Source organism: Sardina pilchardus, chromosome 23 (genome assembly GCF_963854185.1).
Source record: "Sardina pilchardus chromosome 23, fSarPil1.1, whole genome shotgun sequence".
Lineage (NCBI taxonomy): Eukaryota > Metazoa > Chordata > Actinopteri > Clupeiformes > Clupeidae > Sardina > Sardina pilchardus.
Genome location: NC_085016.1, coordinates 16,466,485 through 16,491,484, shown reverse-complemented (window position 1 = coordinate 16,491,484; position 25,000 = coordinate 16,466,485). Strand labels below are relative to the sequence as shown.

At 47.0% G+C, this 25,000-nt stretch overlaps 1 protein-coding gene across 2 annotated transcripts in view; it reads right to left on the bottom strand.

Annotated features, from left to right (window-relative positions):
• Positions 1-1,735: 1,735 nt before the first annotated feature.
• The window catches only part of tjp2a (tight junction protein 2a (zona occludens 2)), a 30,770-nt gene continuing 7,505 nt past the window's right edge, over positions 1,736-25,000 (bottom strand). For both annotated transcript variants that reach the window (XM_062527713.1, XM_062527712.1), the window contains exons 2-25: positions 21,110-21,233; positions 15,256-15,309; positions 13,581-13,705; positions 12,765-12,867; positions 11,865-12,552; positions 11,490-11,593; positions 11,072-11,225; positions 10,561-10,672; positions 10,174-10,298; positions 9,577-9,700; positions 8,854-9,004; positions 8,088-8,196; positions 7,469-7,688; positions 6,956-7,140; positions 6,496-6,591; positions 6,201-6,280; positions 5,844-6,054; positions 5,484-5,584; positions 4,989-5,210; positions 4,381-4,482; positions 3,288-3,485; positions 2,845-2,922; positions 2,640-2,722; positions 1,736-2,476 (exon numbers count right to left, since the gene is read on the bottom strand). In XM_062527713.1, coding sequence (XP_062383697.1) covers positions 2,329-2,476; positions 2,640-2,722; positions 2,845-2,922; positions 3,288-3,485; positions 4,381-4,482; positions 4,989-5,210; positions 5,484-5,584; positions 5,844-6,054; positions 6,201-6,280; positions 6,496-6,591; positions 6,956-7,140; positions 7,469-7,688; positions 8,088-8,196; positions 8,854-9,004; positions 9,577-9,700; positions 10,174-10,298; positions 10,561-10,672; positions 11,072-11,225; positions 11,490-11,593; positions 11,865-12,552; positions 12,765-12,867; positions 13,581-13,705; positions 15,256-15,300 — 3,564 coding nt within the window. In that variant the 5' untranslated portion in view covers positions 15,301-15,309; positions 21,110-21,233 and the 3' untranslated portion in view covers positions 1,736-2,328. The remainder of the gene's footprint in view (positions 2,477-2,639; positions 2,723-2,844; positions 2,923-3,287; positions 3,486-4,380; positions 4,483-4,988; positions 5,211-5,483; positions 5,585-5,843; positions 6,055-6,200; positions 6,281-6,495; positions 6,592-6,955; positions 7,141-7,468; positions 7,689-8,087; positions 8,197-8,853; positions 9,005-9,576; positions 9,701-10,173; positions 10,299-10,560; positions 10,673-11,071; positions 11,226-11,489; positions 11,594-11,864; positions 12,553-12,764; positions 12,868-13,580; positions 13,706-15,255; positions 15,310-21,109; positions 21,234-25,000) is intronic.

The window sequence follows — 25,000 nt, the reverse complement described above, 5'->3', positions numbered from 1 at the left end:
TCTAACCCGCAGCAGTGAGCTGCTAGCCTGATTACCATCGACTTTCAAAGGCTCTGCGAGACTTTAGTCTGACCAACAGCCTGTACTAACACGGTTTCTTGCAAGCGCTGGTTGACCCGCCTCCTTTAAGTGCCTCGATTTGCTACTGGTAGATGTCAGAAAGCGGTTTGCCGAGTTTAAACCAATAACAACACTCTTTCCTCTGCCTTGAACACGCCTCTACCCAGAGCCGTTGGAGCTGCTCAAAGTTGATTGGTTCTCGACCAAAGGGGGCAGTTCCGCAGATTTCGGGAACTCAGAAATCGTTCTCAATGAGCAGTTGGCCAGACCAGCAGCAAAAGCCTGAAGGCGTTGCGTCACTGGGAGGGCGTGCCAGGCTAGTGAGCTGCTGCTACAGGGGCGCTTAATGGCTGGTTGCGCGTCATGGCTCAGCCTTTTTTTGAGACTAAATTAAATTCGGATCGGCCCATGGATCGGCTCATTTTTTCCGATCCCCGATCCAGCTATTTTGTTCATATCGGGGCCGATATCCGATCCAAATATCGGATCGGTGCATCCCTAACTGACACACACACAAACAGGCCCCTGCATGAAGGAGAGCGATGTATTTTACAAGAATAGATATCCCCTAGCTGGGTTGTTCACACCAAGAACAATAACTATAACGATAACTTTCCTTATCATTGGTCAGTGTGGATGCTTCTGTCTTTACTGTTATATTATAGTTATCAATCCTGATGTGAATGGCCCTCTACCCTGACCCTACTAAAACAGACTAGAGCCTAACCCTAACCCTGACCGAAACATGAATTCACCTTGGCTGTAGGCCAATAACCTTCACATCACCAAAACAGTATAAACTTAACAGTAGCTAAACCACTTTGTCAAATAAATAACCATTGGTTGGTCCCTGTTGTCACTTGACTGAATACGCATGAATACCCCACAGTAAGCCTGCTGCCTGTATGTGTGTGTTGACAGATCCACATGAAGACCATGCCTGCTGCTATGTATCGCCTGCTAACCGCTCAGGAGCAGCCGGTCTACATTTAACACACCCTGATGAACACACGCACGCATTTCTTCATCATGAACATCATCCTCATCATCATCAACACACTACAGCAGAGGAAGATTCCTCCATCATCTCAGAGTTCGGCAGGTTCCTGGTTCCTCCATCCCCTCAGGGTTCAGCAGAAGGTTCCTGGTTCCTCCAGGTTCCCCCTCAGGATTAAACTTGAGCCTTAATTTACACATTCCTCCACCAGCAGGAAGACACTCACCTGAACCTGCACACTGACAACTCATCAGTCTCAACTATGGATGCCTACAGACATCAAGCCTACTGACACACAGACATCAGGCCTACTGACATACATAGAGAGACCAGGCCTGACAAACATACAGATATCAGGACTACTGACATACATAGACATCAGGCCCACTCACATACAGAAACCAGGCCTACTGACATCAGGCCTGACATACATAGACATCAGGCCTACTGACACATAAACATCAGACCTACTGACAAACATACATCAGGCCTACTGACCTACAGAGAGACATCAGGCCTTCTGACATACAGACATCAGGCCTATTGACTGATAGACAGGCAAACGTCTGTTGGCGGTTCTTGGGTGATCCTGGGGCTTTGGAATGCTGACCGTCGATGGTGACTTCGTCATCATCATCATTATTGTAGTTGAAAAGTAAAAGCAGACTCGAGAGCCAGCACGAGTAATGAGTTATTTATTCATTTGTTTGTTGTTTATTTATTTGTGTGAAGATTTTCTGTGTAAAAGCTAAAAACATCCATTTGAATTCTACATCCATTTGTCATGAAATAGAAAGACAGAACATGAATTCCTACAGGAACAGAAGTGAGACTCCTAGAGCTACAGAGCCATCATGCCAGCACGCACACACACACACATGCACACACAATCTCCCCTATATTCCCCTAAACTTTGCATAGGAGTGTATGTGTGTGTGTGTGTGTGTGTGTGTGTGTGTGTGTGTGTGTATATGTGTGTATGTGTGTGTGTGTGTGTAGATGTCAATCACTATGTCAACTGTCTCTAAAGGCACTTACGCAGATTGATTTACACTTTATAGATCACACACACACACACACACACACACACACACGCGCTTCAGAGGTCTAAGAGGGAGACACTGACGACAGAAGACATAAACACTAAAAGATGAAAGCGTAACAGAATCCCCACGGAGTTGGAGTCTATGTACACTGAGCTTCTGCTCCAGTCATGTATAAAAAAAATGTTGGGGGATTGGATGTCCCTGTGGGATGCTGGGAATCGTAGTCTACAGTTCTGTGTCATTGTACTTCTGTTGACTGTAGTATCCTCGCCGTGATTGGTCAGACCCCCGCCGGCGATACTCTTCCTCATCCTCATCATCACGGCTGTTGGTACGAGACCCCGTGGCTAGGTGGTCTGAGTTAGCACTGGATCTGCATGTATATACACACACACACACACACACACACACACACACACACACACACACACACACACACATACAGTAACATGCACAATCACACACTGCATTAGCTTCAGTTAGCTTGGGCAGAAACATAAGAGATCAGATTGGTGTGTTGGCCTTCATGGACTCACCCGATTGGTTGGGGCCGATTATGGTTTGGCTTTGACTTCGATGGAACAGCATAGATGTCAGGATGCTTCTGAGAGATCTCCAGCTGCCCACACACACACACACACACACACACAATATTCATCAGCTTTGAATTACGGCTATCAGTTAATTGTGCGTGTGCGTGTGTGTGTGTGTGCGTGTGTGTGTGTGTGTGTGTGTACATACCCGTGCTTGCTCGGCCTCCTTGAGCTCCAGTAGGCGCTGGGCTCTCGCCAGGTGGTCCATCTGCTCAAAGGCCTTCACCTTTTCCAGGAAGGAGCGGAGAGGAAAGAGAGAGAGGATTAGTGTGTGTGTGTGTGACCCTTCACCTTCCCCATGAACAAGCGGAGAGGAGAGAAAGGATTAGTGTGTGTGTGTGTATGTGTGTGTGTGTCATCAGTTTCCCCATGGAAGAGCGAAGTGTGTGTGTGTGTGTGTGTGTGTGTGTGTGTGTGTGTGTGTGTGTGTGTGTCTGTGTCTATGTGTGACCCTTCACCTTCCCCATGAAGAAGCGGAAAGGAGAGAAAGGATTAGTGTGTGTGTGTGCATGCTATCACTTTCTCTATGAAAGATCGTAGTTTGTGTGTGTGTGTGTGTGTGTGTGTGTGTGTGTGTGTGTGTGTCTTCACCTTCCCCATGAAGGATTTGTTAGCAGGGTCCGGCCCGTCCGCCTGTGGGGAGGCTGTGCTGGAGGCGGGGACTGGGCGGAGGGAGGGCTTGAGGGCCACAGGAGGGGGGAGGGGCTTCGCCCCAGAGGGTCCCGCATCACTGCTGATCGTGCTGCTGGATGGGGAGTCCCGGGATTCGCCACGGGACTGCAGACGCACCTAGTAGACACACACACAAACATACAAACACACACACACACACACACACACACACACACACACAGACATATTCATAAACAGATACACAGCAAATATGCACAATCACAAGTATATCAGACACACTTGATCAAACAACTAGAGTAGAGAAGATGGCGGAGGTGAATCTCCTGAATGCAGCACTGATATTAGACTTGCAGTACTTAGGCCACAGTTACCTAGCTTTCCAGACACACACAGACAAATGTGCAGTCACTCCACACCGTCCAGACAGAAAAGAATAGAGAGAGGGCAGGGCGGAAGACAGGAGCAGGTCCAGCATGGAGAAGGGATGAGAGAGAGAAAGGAGTGAGAAGAGAGAGGAGTGTAGGATGGAGAGATGACAAGGAAGAGTGTAGGATAGTGGAATGCAGAGAAGGAGTGTAGGATAGAGGGATGAGGAGGAGGAAGAGGTGTGTAGGATGGAGGGATGATTATGAAGAAGAGTGTAGGATGGAAGGAGGATGAGTGTAAGATGGAGGGATGTAGAGGAGAAGAAGAAGGGTAAGATGGAGGGATAATGACAAGGAGAAGGAGGAATGTAGGATGGAGGGATGGTGAAGAAGAGGATTGTAGGATGGCTGGATGAGGAAAGAGAGGTAATGAGGATGAGTGTAAGATAGAGGGATGATGATGATGATGAGGAGGAGGTGTGTAAGATGAAGGGATGAGTATAGGATGGATGGAGGGATGAAGATGAGGAGTAAAGGATGAGGATAAGGAGGAGGAGTATAGGATGGATGAAAATAAGTATAGGATGGAGGACGAGGAGGAGTATTGGATGAAGGGATGAGGATGAAGGGATGAGGAAGAGTGTAAGATGGAGGGATGATGATTATAGGATGGAGGGATGTCTCACCCGCGGGGGTTCAGGGACGAATGAGGGGGGAGGACTCGGCTCACGAAGCACCTCTCTGCTGCCGGACCTCCGCATACGGGGCTGAGGACGCTCACGCTCACGCTGACACACACACACACACACACACACACACACACACACACACACACACACACACACACACACCATGTTCGTTAAATATAATACAGAGCTCATAAGTGGCAGGATTCAGGTTTACTATTGACAGCTGCCTCCAGTTCTTCTCCATCCCCAGCAGAGGGCATGTGTGTTCCAGAGTGTGTACTGTATATGTGTGTGTGTGTGTGTGTGTGTGTGTGTGTGTGTGTGTGTGTGTGTGTGTGTGTGTGTATGTATATGTGCATGTGTACATTTACGTGTGTATATTTGTGTGTGAAGGTGTGTGTGTGTGTGTGTGTGTGTGTGTGTGTGTGTGTGTGAAGGTGTGTGTGTGTGTCTGTGTTTAAATGTGTGCGTGTGTGAAGGTGTGTGTGTATGTGTGTGTGTGTGTGTGTGTGTGTGTGTGTGTGTGTGTGTGTGTGTGTGTGTGTGTGTGTGTGTGTGTGTGTGTGTGTGTGTGTGTGTATGTGTGTGTGTGTGTCTATGCTCACCTCGTCGGGCTGGACGGGCTCGGAGGAGCGGCTGATTGCCGACACCTGTGGCTCGTCCATCGTCTCGTCCAGCTCGTTATCGGTGTAGGTTCCGCCCTCATCTTCCGTGTCACCATAGTCACTGGTCAGTCGGCTGTCCAAGCTCAGGTAGTCCGCGCTCATTGCAGACAGGTATGACATGCAGTCGTCCTGGAGATCCAGGTCCTCGTCAGAGCCATCCAGCTAACCGAAGAGAAACTACAGTGAACACCACACACCATAACATGCATACACACACAGGCACACTCATGCACAACATGTAGCCTGTGCTATGTTGACCAAGCTGCTTAGCATGAAACTGCAAACTGCAGCACCTTGAATTGGGAATCGAGCGCATTAGCGATCGAGTTAAAAGCCCAAGCTGCTAGCGCAACTCTTAAGGCCTGACTCTTAAGTTATTTGTGCATGGACACGCACACACACACACACACACACACACAACACACACACACTTACCTTGCCCTCACACACCCAGACGGCACGGTCTTGTTGCTCCCGGATTGACTCCTTCAGGCTTCCGTACCAAGCGTCATGGGCGGAGTTCAGGTCTACGGTGGCTGCAACAGGACAAGTCACTGTATGAGTGTGTGCCCATGGATGTGTGTGTATCAGTGAGTTTGTGTGGGAGTATCAGTGAGTGTGTGTTAATGTGTGTGTGTGTGTGTGTGTGTGTGTGTGTGTGTGTGTGTGTGTGTGTGTGGCTGCAGGCCCTGTGCAATTTGACAGCTTGCTCATAGAGTTTGCATGAACTATGGTTGGAGTGTGTGTGTGTGTGTGTGTGTGTATGTGTATGTGTGTGTGTGTGTGTGTGTGTACCTGTGAAGAGGTGGCTGCAGGTCTTGCGTAATTTGACGGCCTGCTCGTAGAGCTTGCGTGCGCTGCGGTTGGAGGAGGGCATGAGGCGTTTCCTCATGGTCTTAACGGCCTGCTTGCTGTCTGGGTTCAGGAACACCACGATGGGGTACCACTGCGTATAGTTCAGAGTGTCCACTGCCTTTGGGGTCACGTCTAGTACAGCATGTTTGTCCTGTTAACACACACACACACACACACACACACACACAGTCAACCCAAAACTAAATACCAGAGGAACTAGGTCTGTTTACACATGTTCTATAGTAATCATTATACTCTGTGTGTGTGTGTGTGTGTGTGTGTGTGTGACAGACTCACTTGCTCGATGATCTGACGAATGGTGTTGAGTCGCACCACTCCTGAAGACGCCTCTGAGCCTGCATCTCTGGCCTCAGTTTCTATCAAGCACAAGACAAGATAGAAATATTAGCTCAGGATACCACAGTTTCGCATAGTGTTGGTTGCATCTTGGGTTGGTGATCTATGTAAGAGTTCTAAATGGCAACCAGGAACCAGATAGATTGCTTACATTTAAGATAGGATCAAAGGAAATGTTTTGCACATCTCTCTCTCTCTCTCTCACACACACACACATACACACGACCTCACTCACTGGCAATGATGAATTCTTCAGGAAATTCACTGGTCAGTTTCTCTGTAGCTGAATCAGCAATGGGTCCGAACAACACAACAGGTCTCCTGAATCCAGCTATAAAGAACACACACACACACACACACACACACACACACACACACACACACACACACACACACACACACACACACACACACACACACACACAGTAGTTTAGTACGCACACAAAAACGCAGTGTTTAAGAATGCACACACACATTCACACACAATGGCATTTAAAACAGATGGTAGTATCTCTACACAGGCAGCATACATTTCTGTCCATCCAGTAATGTGGCAGCTGATTGGTTTGTTTGTGAAAACGTCAGCAAGTGATCACATGTCGAACGCCATTTTTAAAGATGGTGGCGGCCAACGTAGATGCTAACTTGCTGAAGCTGAACCCTTTGTGTGTGTGTGTGTGTGTGAGTGTGTGTACCCTCTCTCAGGACGATCCTCTCGTAGGCGGGGAAGCGAGTGGTCAGTGAGGGGGCGCTCAGATCCTCTCGGCTCTTCCGCAAGTCCTTCTTCTTCGCTGCCCTTTGACCTCTGAGACGCCAGAAGTCGCCACGGTCACCAGTCGCCACGCGCTGAGCCTGCTGGACGTTAGACATTTGCTCTGCCCTGAGACAAACACACACACACACACACACACACGTTAAACATATTCCACCCTGAGACAAACACACACACACATTAGACATCTGCTCCATCCTGAGACACACACACACATTAGACATCTGCTCCACCTTAGACACACACAGATGCACACACGCTAGACATACTCCACCCTAAGACAGACAGACACACACACACACAGACAAACACGTTAGACATGTGCTCCGCACTGAGACTGACACAGACATGCTCGCACACACACCTTACACATCTGCTCGGCCCTGAGTGGGCACGGGCACACACACACACACACACACACACCAGCTCGTCTCACCTGCTCTTGTTAGGGATGGTGCCTTTATCCATCAGCTGGTTGTCCTGGCCTGTGCGGATGGCCAGCCAGTGGCCGAGCTTGCCATCGTAGAGCGTGTCCACCACTTTCAGCACCTCCCCCCTCCCGAACGGCAGGCTCTGCGGCGACTCCTTCTCACACTCAAAGTGCGTGCGTACAAAGAAGTTGTCCCCTCGTCCTGAATCCACGATGTCTTTGAACACTATAAAAGACACACACACACACACACACACACACATGCATTGAGGTGGTGCCTGAGTGTTCAAGACCTGGTGGGGTCACTGCTCTGTCCCTGCCTACAGGCGGACGGAGCGCTACTCTGGTGTTCTGAGGTGGTGACTGGCTAACACAGTTGTTCTGTCGACATTTCAAATCACAACTCAAAACACATCTGTTTAAAACTGCTTATTCCATTTGATGCTATTCCTCTACCCCTTTCTGCTGCTTTTTATATGTACATATTTTATTGTTGTGTTTTAAATGTTTTATGTATGTTTGTATGTACAGTATGTATGGTGACCTTGAGTGCCAATAAAAGGCGCCTTTAAATAAAGTGTATTATTATTATTATTATTATTATTATTAACTCAGGTGCTCTTACCGTCAGGCTTGCTCTGAGCGAGGATGGTGACGTCATCTCCTTTAGGGATCTCCAGGAGCAACAGCACAGCGTCCTCCCGCACCATCCCCCTGAAGTCCACATTATTCACCTGCAGGACAGCACACAACTCGCTTACATCTACATCTAATCTACATTTAGTCAATTAGCTGACACTTTTGTTCAAAGGAATTTACAGAAAAATCAAGGTACAATTTGAAAAGGAGACAATAGTGTTATATGTAATAGCTTGCATAAGAAATAGAATGACAGTTCACAACTAAGTTAAGTAAAGTGCATAAATAAATAAGAGAGAGACCTAGAAGGGCGTTACAATAGTTGGGTTGTGATATAACCATGGCCTGTACCAGGAGTTGGATCGTATAATGTGTTATGAAGGATCTGATTTATTCAATATTGCAAATTGGCACAACCATGCAACCGGTCGTCTGGTAGGAATGACAGGTAGAGCTGTGTACATCTGAATAGCAGTGATGTGAGAAGCCGCGTGAGCTGATAGGACCAAACCCCAGGAGGTTGATGGCAAATGGCAAAGAGAAGGAGCCCCAACATCATGGGGTACCCCGTGTGGGGAGGTAGTCAAATGTGAATAGCTGTCCAAGCCAAGATATGTTTGAATGAACACCCAGTGAGGTAGGGATGAGAGGAGAGGAGAGGAGATGAGATGAGATGAGATGTATAGAACAGGTGAGATGAGTAGATCAGGTGAGACAGGTGAGATGAGTAAAGAAGGAGAGGGCAGACATACCTTCATGATCTGGTCTCCCGTACGCAGTCCCTCTACCTCAGCTGGACTGTCATCCTGTACCTCGGCGATGAAGATGCCCACGTCATTACCACCCGCCAGACGTAAGCCCACACTGTCCGTCTTCTGGAAACGCACCATCACCGTGTTGGGGCTGCCAGAACACACACACACACACACACACACTACTTAGGTAGGGTCAGGTTGGATCTTAAACTCAGTAGAATGCCATTGTGGGAGAACATAAATACCATCAATAGCAGAAGCGTTAGCATTGATCACATCTGGCTAGCATGCAAGCTGATACATATGGAAGGCATATGAGCTCTAAAAACCACTAAACACACATATGAAAATCTTTATAAACACTAAAAACTCCTAAGCACACTTTAAAAACACACACATTAAAATCTTTAAATAGCGGTCAAAGCTTCATGGCAGTAATCTGTGGGTATGGGCCCTCTGGGGGTTTCTGTTGTGTCAGTGTACAGTGAATACACCCATGCAAAAGTTGACTTAAAAGAGGAATAAAAAATATCTCTTTTGAAAATGTATCTTAATGCCTTATTTAAAAAAAAGTAGGTTTGCAATATTGGGGGGGGGGGGGGGGGGGGGGGTATTCACTTTTGCCGAGCACTGTATGCATGTCCATCTTTGCTTGTATGTACAGTATGTATGTATATGTGTGCGTGTGCATGTGTGTGTCGTGTGTGTGTGTGTACTCACCCATAGATCTCTAGGTCCTCAGAACTAGGCTTCAGGGGGGGTTTGGGGAGGGGTTTTGAGACGTTGTGGACCTTTGTGACGGGGTTGACCTTTGGGGGAACAATGACCTCAGGGGAGGGAGGGGCTGCAGAGAGAAAAGAAACATATCAGAGGACGTTGCTGTGTTGGCTGACATTGAGTGTGTTGGGATGTGTGTGTGTGTATGTGTGTCTGTGTGTGTGTGTGTGTGTGTGTGTGTGTGTGTGTGTGTGTGCATGACTGTGAGTTAGTGTGAATAAAAGGGTGTGCATGTGTTAATGTAAGGGAAATGTATCTTAATGTGTGTGTGTGTGTGTGTGTGTGTGTGTGTGTGTGTGTGTGTAGAGGAGGGAGAAGAAATTTATCAGAGGACGTTGATAAGTGTGCTGGAATGATGAGTGTGTCTATGAATGTGTGAAGTAGTGTGCATAAAAGTGTGTGCATGTGTTAATGTAAGGGAAGTGTATCTTAATGTGTGTGTGTGTGTGTGTGTGTGTGTGTGTGTGTGTGTGTGTGGAGGAGGGAGAAGTGTATCTTCTGTGTGTTGTGTGTTGGCCATAAGCAACTAACAACAAGCACCTTCTGGCTCCGCCTCAATGTCTCCTGGTGCCTCCCTCTCCAGTGGGGGCGGGGCCTTCTCCTCAGGAGGGCGGAAGGGCGTTGCCATGGCGCCCATCTTAGCCAGTCGACTTGGGGGGTCGTCCCTAAAGAACACCGAACATCAGAATGCAACAGGCCAACAGAAGACAGGAACTTTAGAAAGAAACCAAACACACATCCATTGAACACCGACTAAGGACACAGATCAACTGCATGCTACATCAATATACTACATCAGCTTATGCATTTATACTTACTGAAGAAGCAAATCCACTCAGAGAATAACATCAATATAATAAATACATCAAATTTATATTGACTGAGGACATGCAGTACGTAAGTGCTGCCATCACAGGTGCTGCTTACCTTGGTCTGTCTCGTAACCTCTCATTAGATGAATGGGAGGAAAGATCTGATTGGTGGCCACGTCTATCCTCTTGAGGTGAGTAGGAACGGTATGACTCGATCTCAGAGATATCTGAAGAGAGACACGTACGTACACGTACACACACACACACACACACACACACACACACACACACACACAGAGGGTACAATGAAAGATGGCCTTAAAGAAATACTCAGTAGTAACACCAAACAGAAAGCATCTCTAGTGCGCATATAGATGTATACCATGTAGCACATTAGAAAGCTAGATACCGCATTGTCCGTTGAGTTCTATTAGGTGGCATACGTGAATGCATCTCTGTGAGAGTGCACACCTTTGTGAATGTGTGAGTGTATGTGTGTGTAGTGTGTAGGTATGGTATCTACTGCTGTGAGAGCGCACAAGTGTGAGTGAGAGTGTGTATGTGTGTCAGTGTGTGTGTGTGTGTATGTGTATGTGTGAGTACAGTTGTGTATGGTAAAAGCTAACCGTCCAGCTCGGAGTCGCTGTCCTCCATTGGCGGAATCCTGACGAGCACCTGCTGCCGGTCCCTCTGCACGGTCAGCTGTAGCCGCCCGCGGGACTTCTCTATCAGATGACCCGCGTCACCCAGGGACAGGTTCTCAGTCACCGTGCCATTTATCTACACACACACACACACACACACACACACATTCATACAAAGATGAAGACAAACATCGGACACACATACTCAGAGCACACACACGCCATGGAACACACACAGCATAGGGAGACCATGGGTTACATTTGCTACAAATGCACACACATTCTCTCACACACACACATTCTCTCACACACACACATTCTCTCACACACACACATTCTCACACACACACACACACACACACACACACACACACACACACACACAGTTTTTCACACCCACCTTGAGGATGATGTCTCCCTCCTGCAGGCTTCCCTCTTTGGACGCAATACCAGTGCTGCTCATCTCCTTAATAAACAGCTGACTGCCCAACCGTAGGCCATACTCTACACACGTACACACACACACACACACACACACACACACACACACACACACAGTCAGAGGGCCTCTGGCATGAACAACTGCATAACACATTTCAGTCTATCGTTGTGCGTGCCTGTTTTTGTGTGTCTATGAGATTGTATGTGAGAGTGCATGAGTGCATGTGCGTGTTCATCTGTAAGAGTGTGTGAGAGTGTGAGTGTGTGTGTGTGTGTGTGTGTGCATGTGTAACCGTGAGAGTGTATGTGAGTGTGTGTGTGTGTCTGTGTTTACCTTCATTGGGGCGGTTTTTGAGCAGTAAGACGCTGAGGGGGGGTTCGAGTGGTTGCCGGTGGCGTTGTGGGGGGGAAGGTGCTCCGGGGCGGTCCAACTGCTCGCGGCTGCCGCTCCTCTTGATCGCCTCCTGCTGGTGGGACGAGTCATAGCGGCGCTCGCTGTGGTCGCTAGGCGCTCGCTCACGCCTGTAGCTATTGGCCGGGCTGTGAGAGCGATCCAGCTCACGCTCGCTGCGATACCGCCGCTCCGGGCTGCGCTCCCGATCCAGAGTGCGCTCGCTCCGATAGCGGCGGTCGGGACTGGGCTCGCGATCCAGCGTGCGCTCGCTACGGTAACGGCGGTCAGGGCTGTGGTCTCGGTCAAGCGCTCTCTCACTGCGGTACCGGCGGTCGGGAGGGCTCTGGTCACCGCGACGGTGGCGGACGGGGCTGTGGTCTCTGTCGAGAGTCCGGTCGCTGCGGTAACGCGGGTCGCCTCGGACGTAGGTGCGCTCGGGGCTGAAGTCGCGGTCCCCCCGTCGGCTGTCGCGTTCCGGGCTGCCGTCTCGATAGCCGGGCCCTCGGCCGCTGTAGGCGCTCCGCCTGTCGTCGTAGTCATCGTTGTAGTCGCCGCTGAACACGCGGTCATCGGGGGACGGTGCCCGATTCAGAACAGCTGCTGGAACCTTCCGTGGTCTTTTTACCAACTGAACAAACAAGCACACACACACACACACACACACACACACACACACACACACACACACACACACACAAACACACACACACACACACACACACACACACACACACACACACACACACACACACACACACACACACACACACACAGGTGAGTCAAACCAAAGACACACATAAGCAGTGAGTGTCAGCAGGGGAGGAGAGAAGAGCCACTCACGATTTTGGCCATCTTGCCGCACTTCCTGAGGGTCTGGACCGCGAAGGAGTGTGTGACACCCTCCATGCGCACCGCATTCACCTGTATCACCCGGTCACCCTCACTATGGACACAGAAGACACACACACACACACACACACACACATTAGAGGCTTACTACAGGCTAGCGTAGGAGCATCAAATCAAACAGTCAACATGAGGCATTAGACTTTATGAAACAGTTCCTGACAATAGGCTGATCCAGTGGGTGAACCACTATCCATGCAGGTGGTGGGCAGAGATTGGTGAGGGAGCAGGCTGGTGAGGGGGGGAGATGGGGTTGGTGAGGGGGAGCGGAGAGCACAGGTTGGCATAGCGCTGTGTGTAGGGGAGAGGACGGCAAAGGCTGGCTTAGGTTAGTGGGCTCAGGTTGGTGAGTCGAGTGAGGGGGGTGGGGGGTAGCTGGTACACATTGGTATACAGTAGGTTGATGGGCACAGGTTGGTGATGGTAGAGGTAGAAGTTGGTGGAGGGTGGAGGGTAGGGGGAGGGCAGCTAAGGGGTAGGGGTAGAAAGTGATTAGGGGGTAGTGGGGACAGACAGGTTAGTGGGGGGGTAGAGGGTTTTGCTAAGGGGGCAGTAGGGGCAGCTGAGGGGGTACAGCTAGAGAGTAGTGAGTTTGTATTTGTGTTGGGGGGGCAGTAGTGGGAGCAGCTAAGTGGTGTAGAAGTAGATGGTGGTGAGGAGGAGTGGTGGGCAAAGGTTGGTATAGGCTAGTAGGCAAAGGTTGTGAGGGTGCAGGTATAAGGTGGTGAGGGTGTAGAAGGTGTTACACACAACAGCAGTCCTTCTGCAGGGCCAGCTGGCAGCACGTCCGACACCACGATTGACATCTCCCCCGTGTCGTCTTGAGGGTTGTCCCGCCCCCCAGACACCGCGATCCCAAATCCCATCTTGGGGTCCTACACAGACACATACAGTATGCAGTAGGTTAGCAAAAGTGAGTATATCTGTGTTAATCTCTGCCGTGTTTGTGTTGCTGTATCTGAAGAAAAATAGAAATCTCTACTCCTCTCTGCTGAGAACCACACTAACTGTGTGTGTGTGTGTGTGTGTGTGTGTTTGTGTGTGTATGCGCGAGCACCCACGTGTGTGTGTGTGTGTGTGTGTGTGTGTGTGTGTGTGTGTGTGTGTGTGTGTACCTGCCCTACACTCGCTAGATTAGAACAGTAATTTGATGACGACCTCCGACCCTCCCCCTGCATGAAACAATTACAGCGTGCACGCGCACAGGCGCACACACACACACACACACACACACACACACACACACAGACAGATTTATCCTCCATTCCAGATGGCACAGGGAGAGAGAGACAGTAGAGAGATGGATATGAAGAGAAATCTAGAGATACACACGTGCGCAAAAGAGCAGGGTGGGCAGACAGAAGAGGGAGAGAGAGAGAAAAATGAGAATACAAAGAGAGAAAGAGAAGCAAGGGACACCTCTAGGAAACACATCTGATAAACATCTCTGATGAAGACCTCTAGTAAACACCTCTGGTAAACACTTCTGATAAACATACCTCGTAAATATCTCTGATAAAGGCTTCTGGTAAACACCTCTGATATAGACCTCTGGTACACTCTTCTGATAAACATTACGTGTAAAGACCTCTGGTAAACACCATTGGTAAACACTTCTGGTAAACGTCTCTGATAAAGACCTCTGGTATATACCTCAGGTAAACATCAGTACCTCTGGTACAAATGAGCAACTCTCTTACCTCTAGTAAAAATCTTTGATACGCTGTCTAGTAAACATCTCCCATTAGACCTCTGGTAAACACCACTGATAAACACCAACACCTCTGATAAAACACCTGTGCTAAACACCTCAGATAAACAAACACCTCTGGAAAACATCAGCACTTTTGATAAACATCTCTGGTAAACATAAGCAACTCTATTACTTTAGATAAACACCTCTGGTAAACACTTCAGATAAACATCAACAGCTCTGGAAAACATCTCTAATAAGTTTATCAATACCTTGGGGGACAGACAAACATCTGGTAAACATCTCTGGTAAACAGTAGCACCTCTAATAAACACCTCTGGTAAATATTTAAGATAATCTTCTCTGCAAACATCTCTACAACACATGGTGCAGTTGTGTGTGCCTGAGTTTATAGTAAAGGATGCTCCCTCAGAGTCGGAGAATCTCACAGAACGTTGCTGAACTCGACTTTCTCACAGCTTCAATGTATGCTCTTGAGAGCGCGTGTATGTGTATGAATTTGAGGCTTTTTGAGTGTGTGAGTGTTTATATGTGACCATGTGTGCATATGTGGATGAGTGTGTGTAAGTTTGTGTGTGCGAGTGTGTGTGTGTGTGTGTGTGTGTGTGTCAGAGAGAGAGAGAGCATGTGTGCATATGTGGGTGAGTGTGTGTAAGTTTGTGTGTAAGTTTGTGTGTGTGTGCGTGTGTGTGTGTGTGTGTCTTCACTCACACGCTGGAGGGTGACTGTGTATTGTTCCCACACCACCTCCTCCATGACTGGGTTCTGCAAAGAGAGAGAGAAAGGGGGGGGGGGGGGGGGTGTCAATCCAAACAAACACCATACACTGCACTGGTCAATAATCACGCAATAATCAATAATCATTTAAAATGCACTGGCAGACCGAGACAGTGAGATACAGTAGAGTCTTGTATGTTTGAATATTAATACACACATTGCATACAAACATTTGACTATCTATTAACAAATATAAACATTTAAATATTGTATTTGAAACGTTAAAAACAAATAAATTGCTAAACCTTGCATGCGCATGATTGATAGTCACGTCATACATCAAACTACAAAGCTTTGTCAGGAGCCACCTGTCAGATTCAAGTTTATAAAGTCTCAATAACTAATACACACCCATCAATCGTTTGTTGGCTGTGGCCGCCTGACAGAATGGCATTATGTACAGACCTTACATGACATTTCATCATAAATGTCACTTTAGTTTTTAAAACACACACACACACGCGTGCGCACACGCGCACACACGCACAAGCAAATCCACAAACAGATACACGTGCTCACACGCAGAGGGAGACACAAACAAACATGCACGCACACTTGCGCACAAACGCACATGCACATGCAAATTCACACAGCTTGGACAAAATACAAGAGAGATAAAAAAAAAGTAGATTCCCTCTCCCTCAACTTTATACAACATGATGACATAAAAAAAAAACATACAACACACATACACACACACATACACACACACACACACACACACTTACGCCACCCTGTAGAATACGGATGGTTTTGATGGTGTGCGCCCATTTCCTGTGCAGTGAGAGAACAGTCTTCATGCTGCCACTGTGCTACCTCACCGTCTACTGCCAGCGCATCTGTCTCTGCCGCCACTGACATACACACACACACACACTCACACACACTCACGGCTGGCCTACATTCTGTCTAAATCCTGATGTCCTCTGCCACCCGCACACACACGCAAAAAACAGGGCATTTACACACACACACTCTCCCTCTCACTCTCTCTCTCTCTCTCTCCCTCTCGCTCTCTCTCTCTCTCTCTCTCTCTCACACACACACCCACAAAAACAAACTCTCTCACACACACACACACACACACACACACACACACACACACACACACACACACACTAACTCAAACACACACACACATAACACATATTTATGCCCTGCACTCACAGACACATCTTGTGGCATTAGAATTTTTTGTGATGATCATTTCGAAGCACACAGTGTTTTTCAAGCTGCCCCTGATGGGAACAAGCCTCTGGCTCTAATGCCAACCGCAGTACTACAGTACGCACGCCAGCAAGTGGAATTCTGGGGGGGGAAAAAACTTCACCGCATCAGAGATGAGTAAGGAAGAGGAAGGAAATATGCAAGGAAAGGAGGAGAGGATAAAAGAGGAGAGGACAGGGAGGAAAGAGGAGGAGGACAGGGAAGGAGAGAGGAAAAGAAAGACAGAAAAGAGAAAGACAGGTGTCGGAGAGTGGAGAGGTTGAGGAAAGGAGAGAGGAGAAGATGAGGAGATACGGAGAGAAGAGAGAGGAGTGGAAAAGGGAGGAACAGCAACTAGTTGTTAGTCTTACACACACACACACACACACACACACACACACACACACGCGCGCGCACGCGCACACACACACACTTCCAGGCAAAGGTAACGGGTGATTGGAATCAAGCAATTCAAATACAGTCCTGCCTCCCGGCTGTTCCACATCTTATCTCGAGGATTAAAACTGAAATGCGCACACACCCACACACACACTCGCTCACTCACACACACACTCTTACCTCTCTAAACCCCCTCAGCTCATCACCACTACAACCAAAGAGATTACTACACACACACACACGTCTACACTCAGAGACAATGTCAACACTCGGACACATTGCTCGGTTAACACAGCAAGAAGGGCCACTTTCAGTCTCAAAGCAGCAGGCGAGAGAACACGCACGCACGCAGGCACGCACGCACGCACGCACGCACACTGTGGCTGAGGTCACACTTTTCTCTAAACTAACAAGGACGCCAAGAGGATCACACACAAAACAGACATCAACTACTTCTACATGGCACAAGGTAGCTGCACAAGAATTCACAAATCCGCGCACACACACACACACACACACACACACACACACACACACACACACACACACACACACACACACACACACACACACACACACACACACACACACACACACACACACACACACACACACACACACACACACACACACACACACACACACACACACACACACACACACACACACACACACACACACACACACACACACACAAAATCTCTTTAATCCACTCCTGCTGTGAGAACAAGACAATGGAGCCTGATGACACAGAGAGGGCTATATAGCACCATTCTGACGACACACAGACACAGGGAGACAACCAGCCAACCCACACGACACAGAACATGACTCGCTGAGCAACAACAACATGTGGCCATGCGCTGTGGGCGCCTGGATGACCTGAACACGGCCCACGGCTCTGGTAAAGCTGCCTGCTGGCACATCATAAGACATGCCTGCCCTCTAGTGGCCATACCTGTACTCTACAATGTCTCAGAATGGACACTAAACTTCTTCCTAAAAATCAAATGATGCATGCTGATAATGGGCCTAATAAAAGGTTCTCATTAAGTTAAATGTAAAATTCCATGAATTCTTCCTGAAAAAGTAACCATATGTACATGACCTACACCAGGCTATAATGAATGGTACTGGCCAAAGATTTCAGAGCAGCCGCGAAATGTTCTAAAATCTTAGACATTTTTTTGAAATGGGAAATGAATAAATGGGCATTGAAAAATCTAAGTAGGGCTAATCACAACCACTCACACAAGCAGTAGTGGAACAGCTAATAACACCAGTGCTGCGTAGAAATATATCTGTATTAATACATTTTGGCAAGTACATTTTAAACGACACAATTCCCTGATATTCCCTGACTTTGCCTTAAAAACGACACAATTCCCTGATATTCCCTGACTTTGCCTTGAAAATTATACAATTCACCTGACCTTCCATGTCTGGAATAGACTTTATTAAAATTCCATGATATTCCAGAAATTCCATGGCCCGTGGGAAGCTTGTAAAGAGCTAATGGTTTTTATCTGGCGCATACTGAGAGAACTCATGAACACGGACTACATGTAAGCCTAAGTGGTCAGTGCGACCCACAGGCGAGTGTCCTGGCCAATGAGGAAGAAGCCGCTGTCTGAAAGAGCCGTCTAGTGCAAATGAATAGGTACAGTGAGGAGAAAATGTATTTGATACCATGCTAAAGTTGCCTAAAAAGAGGAATATAAAATCATCATTTTACAATTGATCTTAATGTCTTAATTCAAAAAATGTATACAAATAAAACCGCTAAGTACACTAATTTTCTTTGTGATTGAAGAATGTATCGTAAATAAATAAATGTTCTTCCTAAATGCTAGGGGGAAGGAAGTATTTGACCCCCAATGTAATCCTATGGGAATTTAACACATAGGGTTAACATAGGGGCAGGCAGTTTTTATTTTTTAAGGCCAGCTATTTCATGGATCCAGGACATTATGCATCCTGATAAAGTTCCCTTGGCCGTTGGAATTAAAATAGCCCCACATCATCACATACCCTTCACCATAGCTAGAGATTGGCATGGTGCTTTTTCCAGTAGGCCTATTAGCCTGTTTGATGCTCATTGAGCTCAATGCAATTCAAACAGGCTAGCATTTAAGGAAAACATTTATATATTTACGATACATTCTTCAATCACAAAGAAAATTGGTGTCCTTGGCGGTTTGATTTTCACTCATTTTTTGAATTAAGGCACTAAGATCAATTGTCAAATGATGATTTTATATTCCTGTTTCAGCATGGTATCAAATACATGTGCTCCACACTGTATGTTCATGGGCAGTTCAGGCTTCAAGAGGATCCACTGTGAGTACAGCGTCAAACAAACACACGCGCACACACACAATTGCGCGCACACCAACACCCACACCCCTATTTACTCCTATTTCTTTATCACTCTCTCCCTCTCACTCCTCCCTCTCCCTATCTCTCCCTGTCTCTCTCTCTCATATACATACACATACACATACACTAGGAGTAGTGAGCTGAGCAGGAGCACACATACACTCCCCCCCCCCCCCCCCCGGCTCCCGTGCTTTGTTCTAGGGCACTTCATCCATGGATGTGGGAAACTATACTGTTCAATCATTCCCCCCATCCTTCATTTTCCTACCAGATCCTACCATCCTTTCCTACCATCATGATTTTGAAATGGGGTCTCATCCATATGAGTCCTGGGTCTGTCATCCATATAAACACAGCCATGAGGATTCATTGCTAGTTTAACGGTGCAGTTAGCTATCATCTGCAATTTCAAGCAATTTCTGTTAAAGAAAAACAGGTCTCTGTAGGCAACTCAGGCTCCAAAAACTGGAAACAAAGTGGAGGCAACCTACAGTAGTCTGGCTATCACCATACTAAACTCAATCTTTTAAGATTAAGAACATTAGCTTGGGGAGTGAGTCTGTGCTTTATTTCTACTTCACAAGAGGCGAGATCAATGGGCATCGTTCAAATGACTCCGCACGCTTGGATAGTCCTTCAACCAAACAGACCAACGATCTGGTGTGTCTTTTGGATAAGCTAGTTTGTGATTGGACCCAAAGGTGGTGCACAGGAGGCAGGGGAGATAGATGTGCAGGTTTCCAGCCTGAGCTGACAGGTCAGGCAGGGTTCACCCAGCCAAGGGGCAACCTGTCCTGCCCCACAAGCAAAAACGAAACACTGTGCGTGAGCATAAGTATTGGAACCCCTATGTTAAATTCTCATAGAGCCAGGCCGATTTTTATTTTTAAAGAAAAACTATGCAGGATTGGCCATTTCATCTCCGGATTCGGTTTCGCTTTTCGCTTTCGCTTGTTTTATGCTTGCATATTTCTCTGCAGAGCTTCCCCTACAGCTTTAGCGTGTATATATACAGTATAGGCTATATAAAATAAATACATATCAATTGCAAGCGTGGTTCTTCTTGTTCCTTATGCGTCTCAGACTTCCAAATGTAAACAAGGAGCGATCGCCTCCTGGACAAACTGCAAGGGGGCGGGAGGAAATATTACTGTTTTCGATAAAACTGGTCAGTCAAGCAAAACAATGATTTCTAAGCGATTTTATGACTATGGAAAAGTTGCATTGGGTCTCTTTAAAGGCCAGTTATTTCATGAATTCAGGATACTATGAATTTTGATAAAGTTCCCTTGGACTTTGGAATAAAATAGCCCCACATCACCACATATCCTTCACCATGCCTGAAGATTGGCTTGGTGTTTTTTTCAGTTAGCCTGTGACTATTATGTATGCTGTTTTGGACAAAAGTGTCTGCTAAGAAATACAAATGTAAACATAAACATGAACGAACATGTCATGTGCAACCGCTGACTGCATCCGCTAAAAAATTGGCATAAGAAATTCAGACCACAGCAAAGTCCCAGTTTGCTCTTTGATGCTGTTCCATACCTGCCCAAGACTCTCTCTATCTCTCTCTCATGCGCACACGCGCACGCGCACGCGCACGCGCACACGCACACGCACACGCACACGCACACGCACACGCACACGCACACGCACACGCACACGCACACGCACACGCACACGCGCACACACACACACACACACACACACACACACACACACACACACACACACACACACACACACACACACACACACACACACAGAGTGGGCTTTAGACACGGCCCATGGCACCACCTACCTTGATGATGGAGCAGGGGTTTGGCGCTGAGAGCCGACGCAGACACCAATACTGGGCTTCTTTGGTCCAGTAGAACTTCTCCCACGAACAGCTGGAGCGGAACAAATCAGCGCTGGACTGCTCCCTAAAACATGACACAGCACAATCACACCAATGAGCTGGAGTCATGACACAGCAATATCATACCACTGAGGATGAGTAATGACACAGCAGAATCATCCCACTGAAGATGAGTCATGACACAGCACAATCACAACACAGCAGAAGTCATGACAGCACAAATCATGACGCTACTACTACAACTTACTTAGAGTGCTTCGAGCTCATGCGGTCAACTTGAATAGAATAGAATAGAATAGAATAGAATAGAATAGAATAGAATATTTCACATAGCCCTTAAAAAAACAATAGAAATCAGTCTAATAAAAGGAGAACAAAGGTTCATTTTGTATTCACATTGTGAGTTCATTCGAAAGAGGACTCGGATCTCTTTCTGGTGCACTTCAGCTCTGATGGGGCCTCAGGTCTCTTCGTGTTCACACTACCTTCTCTGGGGTCTCAGACCTTACACTGTTTAGGATTATGAGCTATTTAGTTGCTTTGGATTAGTTATGTATGAAACTAGATGTACAGCAAAGTGGTACAAAATATGACCGCCACTCAGTCCTGTACATTCTCTCTGCAAAAAATCACGCTTGTCAATTTCTCTCAAGCCCCTACTCTTGCAACTTTTGTTTATGTAAATGAGTGTGTGCATAGTGTGTGCTTGTTTTTGTGTATATGTGTGCTTCTGTGTGTGTGTGCGTGTGTGTATGTGTATGTGGGGGCAATGGAGTGTGTGTGTGTGTGTGTGTGTGTGTGTGTGTGTGTCTTGATAAGTGTGTGTGTGTGTGTGTGTGTGCCGGTGCAGTGTGCACATTTGTGCATGTGTGTGCGCGTTTGTGCATGTGTATGTTCATGTGTGTGTGTGTGTGTGCCTGCTTGCTTGGGTGTGTGTGAGTGTGTGTGCGTGCCTGTGTCTGTGTGTGTGTGTGTGTGTGTGTGTGTGTGTGTGTGTGTGTGTGTGTGTGTGGCTGATATGGCCACCCATTAGCGGAATTTCAAAAACTTGGCATGAGGGTGTTATAATGATCCTATGATCCTATGAAGGATCCCTTTGTGCAGTTTTCAACCTGACAGCCAAAGATACCTGCGATTACAATACATCGTTTTTTGCTTTTCATTTTTAACTAGGAGGCCCTATAACTCAAATGAGAGGATATGGGACAGGTTGACATGGCCCCTTGAGACCATCGTGGGCCTGCTTCTCAAGATATTCACAGAAAACTGTGTCCGGTCTACCCTCCTTTCTGGGGGCCCGGTGCAGTGGGTGAGCAACGGATCAAACGAAAAATAATGGTTCTGTATCATCCTAGTGAAGCTACATGCCACCAAGTTTCGTGCAGCCCACATGCAGATAATGAAAAATGATGAACAAAGTCCTCCAAAATTTGCAGACTTCTAGCCTACATTGTTAGTTACCAATAGCTTGGATGAAAATAAATTCTTTAGTCTAAGATTAAAACACACTTCTTTGGCTGTATAGCTAAATTACAAATGTCTGTATCATGTGTAAAATCATGTATCAAATGTCTATATAATAAACAGCATGCCTTCTCTTTGGGCAAGTCAAGTAGGACAAAAAAGGCTAGCCTACAATGCAGAATATGAAAGGGAACCCGGGGCGCTTTGTGTTCACGACGCAGATTAGGCGAACCGTGCTGCGGACTTCAAAGTGAACCATGCCGAGACTCCTTCCCGAGGTGGTCTCAGTTCAGTTTGCTTTAGAGGGGTCGGAGTTCGGTTGGTCTGATCACATCTGCACAAAATATGTGATCGATCAGACTTTGTTTAGAAGGCTGAAAGAGACCAACTGCAAAAAACATCCTGTATGAACCCATATAAACTCAAGTGATCTGCTGAAAGGATATGAAGCCATATGAACTGCTGAATCTATATGAAGCCATATGAACTGCTGAATGTATATGAAGCCATATGAACTTGCTGAATGTATATGAAGCCATATGAACTGCTGAATCTATATGAAGCATACGAACTGCTGAATGGATATGAAGCCATACGAACTGCTGAATGAATATGAAGCCATGAACTGCTGAATGAATATGAAGCCATGAACTGCTGAATGGATATGAAGCCATTCTGAACTGCTGAATGTAATGAAGCCATATGAACTGCTGAATGCATATGAAGCCATATGAACTGCTGAATGGATATGAAGCCATTCTGAACTTGCTGAATGCATATGAAGCCATGAACTGCTGAATGTATATGAGGCCATATGAACTGCTGAATGTATATGAGGCCATACGAACTGCTGAATGTATATGAAGCCATTCTGAACTGCTGAATCTACAGTATATGAAGCCATACGAACTGCTGAATGAATATGAAGCCAATCTAAACGTGCTGAATGTATATGAAGCCATTTGAACTGCTGAATGGATATGAGGCCATATGAACTGCTGAATGTATATGAGGCCATTTGAACTGCTGAATGCATATGAAGACATATGAACTGCTGAATGGATATGAGGCCATATGAACTGCTGAATGGATATGAGGCCATATGAACTGCTGAATGGATATGAGGCCATATAAACTGCTGAATGCATATGAAGACATATGAACTGCTGAATGGATATGAGGCCATATGAACTGCTGAATGGATATGAGGCCATATGAACTGCTGAATGGATATGAGGTGGGTAGGTAAAGTGGGCATCAGCAGTTCATGTATGCAGAGCCATATCTGTGAAAGGAAGCGTCTGTGCCCACTTCTTACTAGCATGTAGTCATATGAGTCTCAGCTCAATATTCTCAACATCTCTGCATGAAAATACACACATGCACCACTCACATTCCCACACACACACACACACACATTGTGTGCAGGAATGTGTGTGTGTGTGTGTGTGTGTGTGTGTGTGTGTGTGTGTGTGTATGTTTGCACACCTGCAACAATATCCTGCACACAGACACACAACCAACCACATTCTTGCATGATGAAACACCCCATACCCCTCATATTTATGCACAAAACCCCACACCACACACACACACACCCACACACACACCCACACGTGTCAGCTCTGCAGCTGTTGCTCTGGTTTCATATAGGTCTCTGGCTACATTGGCTGACTGGAAACTATGGTGACATCAACTTCCGTTTTTATGCTTGAGAGAGCGGAGGGCTTCCCAAAGTGTGCAGGTATGTTTACCACTAGTTCCTTAGTGAAGAGTGTTCTCTACAGCTGGGAGCTGCAACAGCAGGACTGTCTGGAGGGGACACTGACACTGGACACACTGGAGGACCCACACTCACTGCCCCCTAATCCTCACTCTCTCTCTCTCTCTCTCTCTCTCTCTCTCTCTCTCTCTCTCTCTCTCTCACACACACACACACACAGTCTGTCACTGACCCACTCAGTTGCTAACCCACACACAAACACACGCACGCACACACACACACACACACACACACACACACACACACTCATAAGCTACCCATCACACATACAAAGTCTGTCACACACCCACTCAGTTACTAACACACACACACACACACACACACACACACACACACACACACACACACACACACACACACACAGAGTCTGTCACTCACTCACTTATAAGCTACCCCTCACACATACACAGTCTATCACACACCCACTCAGTCACACACACACAGACAGACACACACACACACACACACACACACACACACACACACACACACACACACACACAGTTGCTATTCATACATACACAAGGGCTGTGACATATCATAACACCAGTGATGTTAGTGGAATACCTCCTCCTGACTTTGTC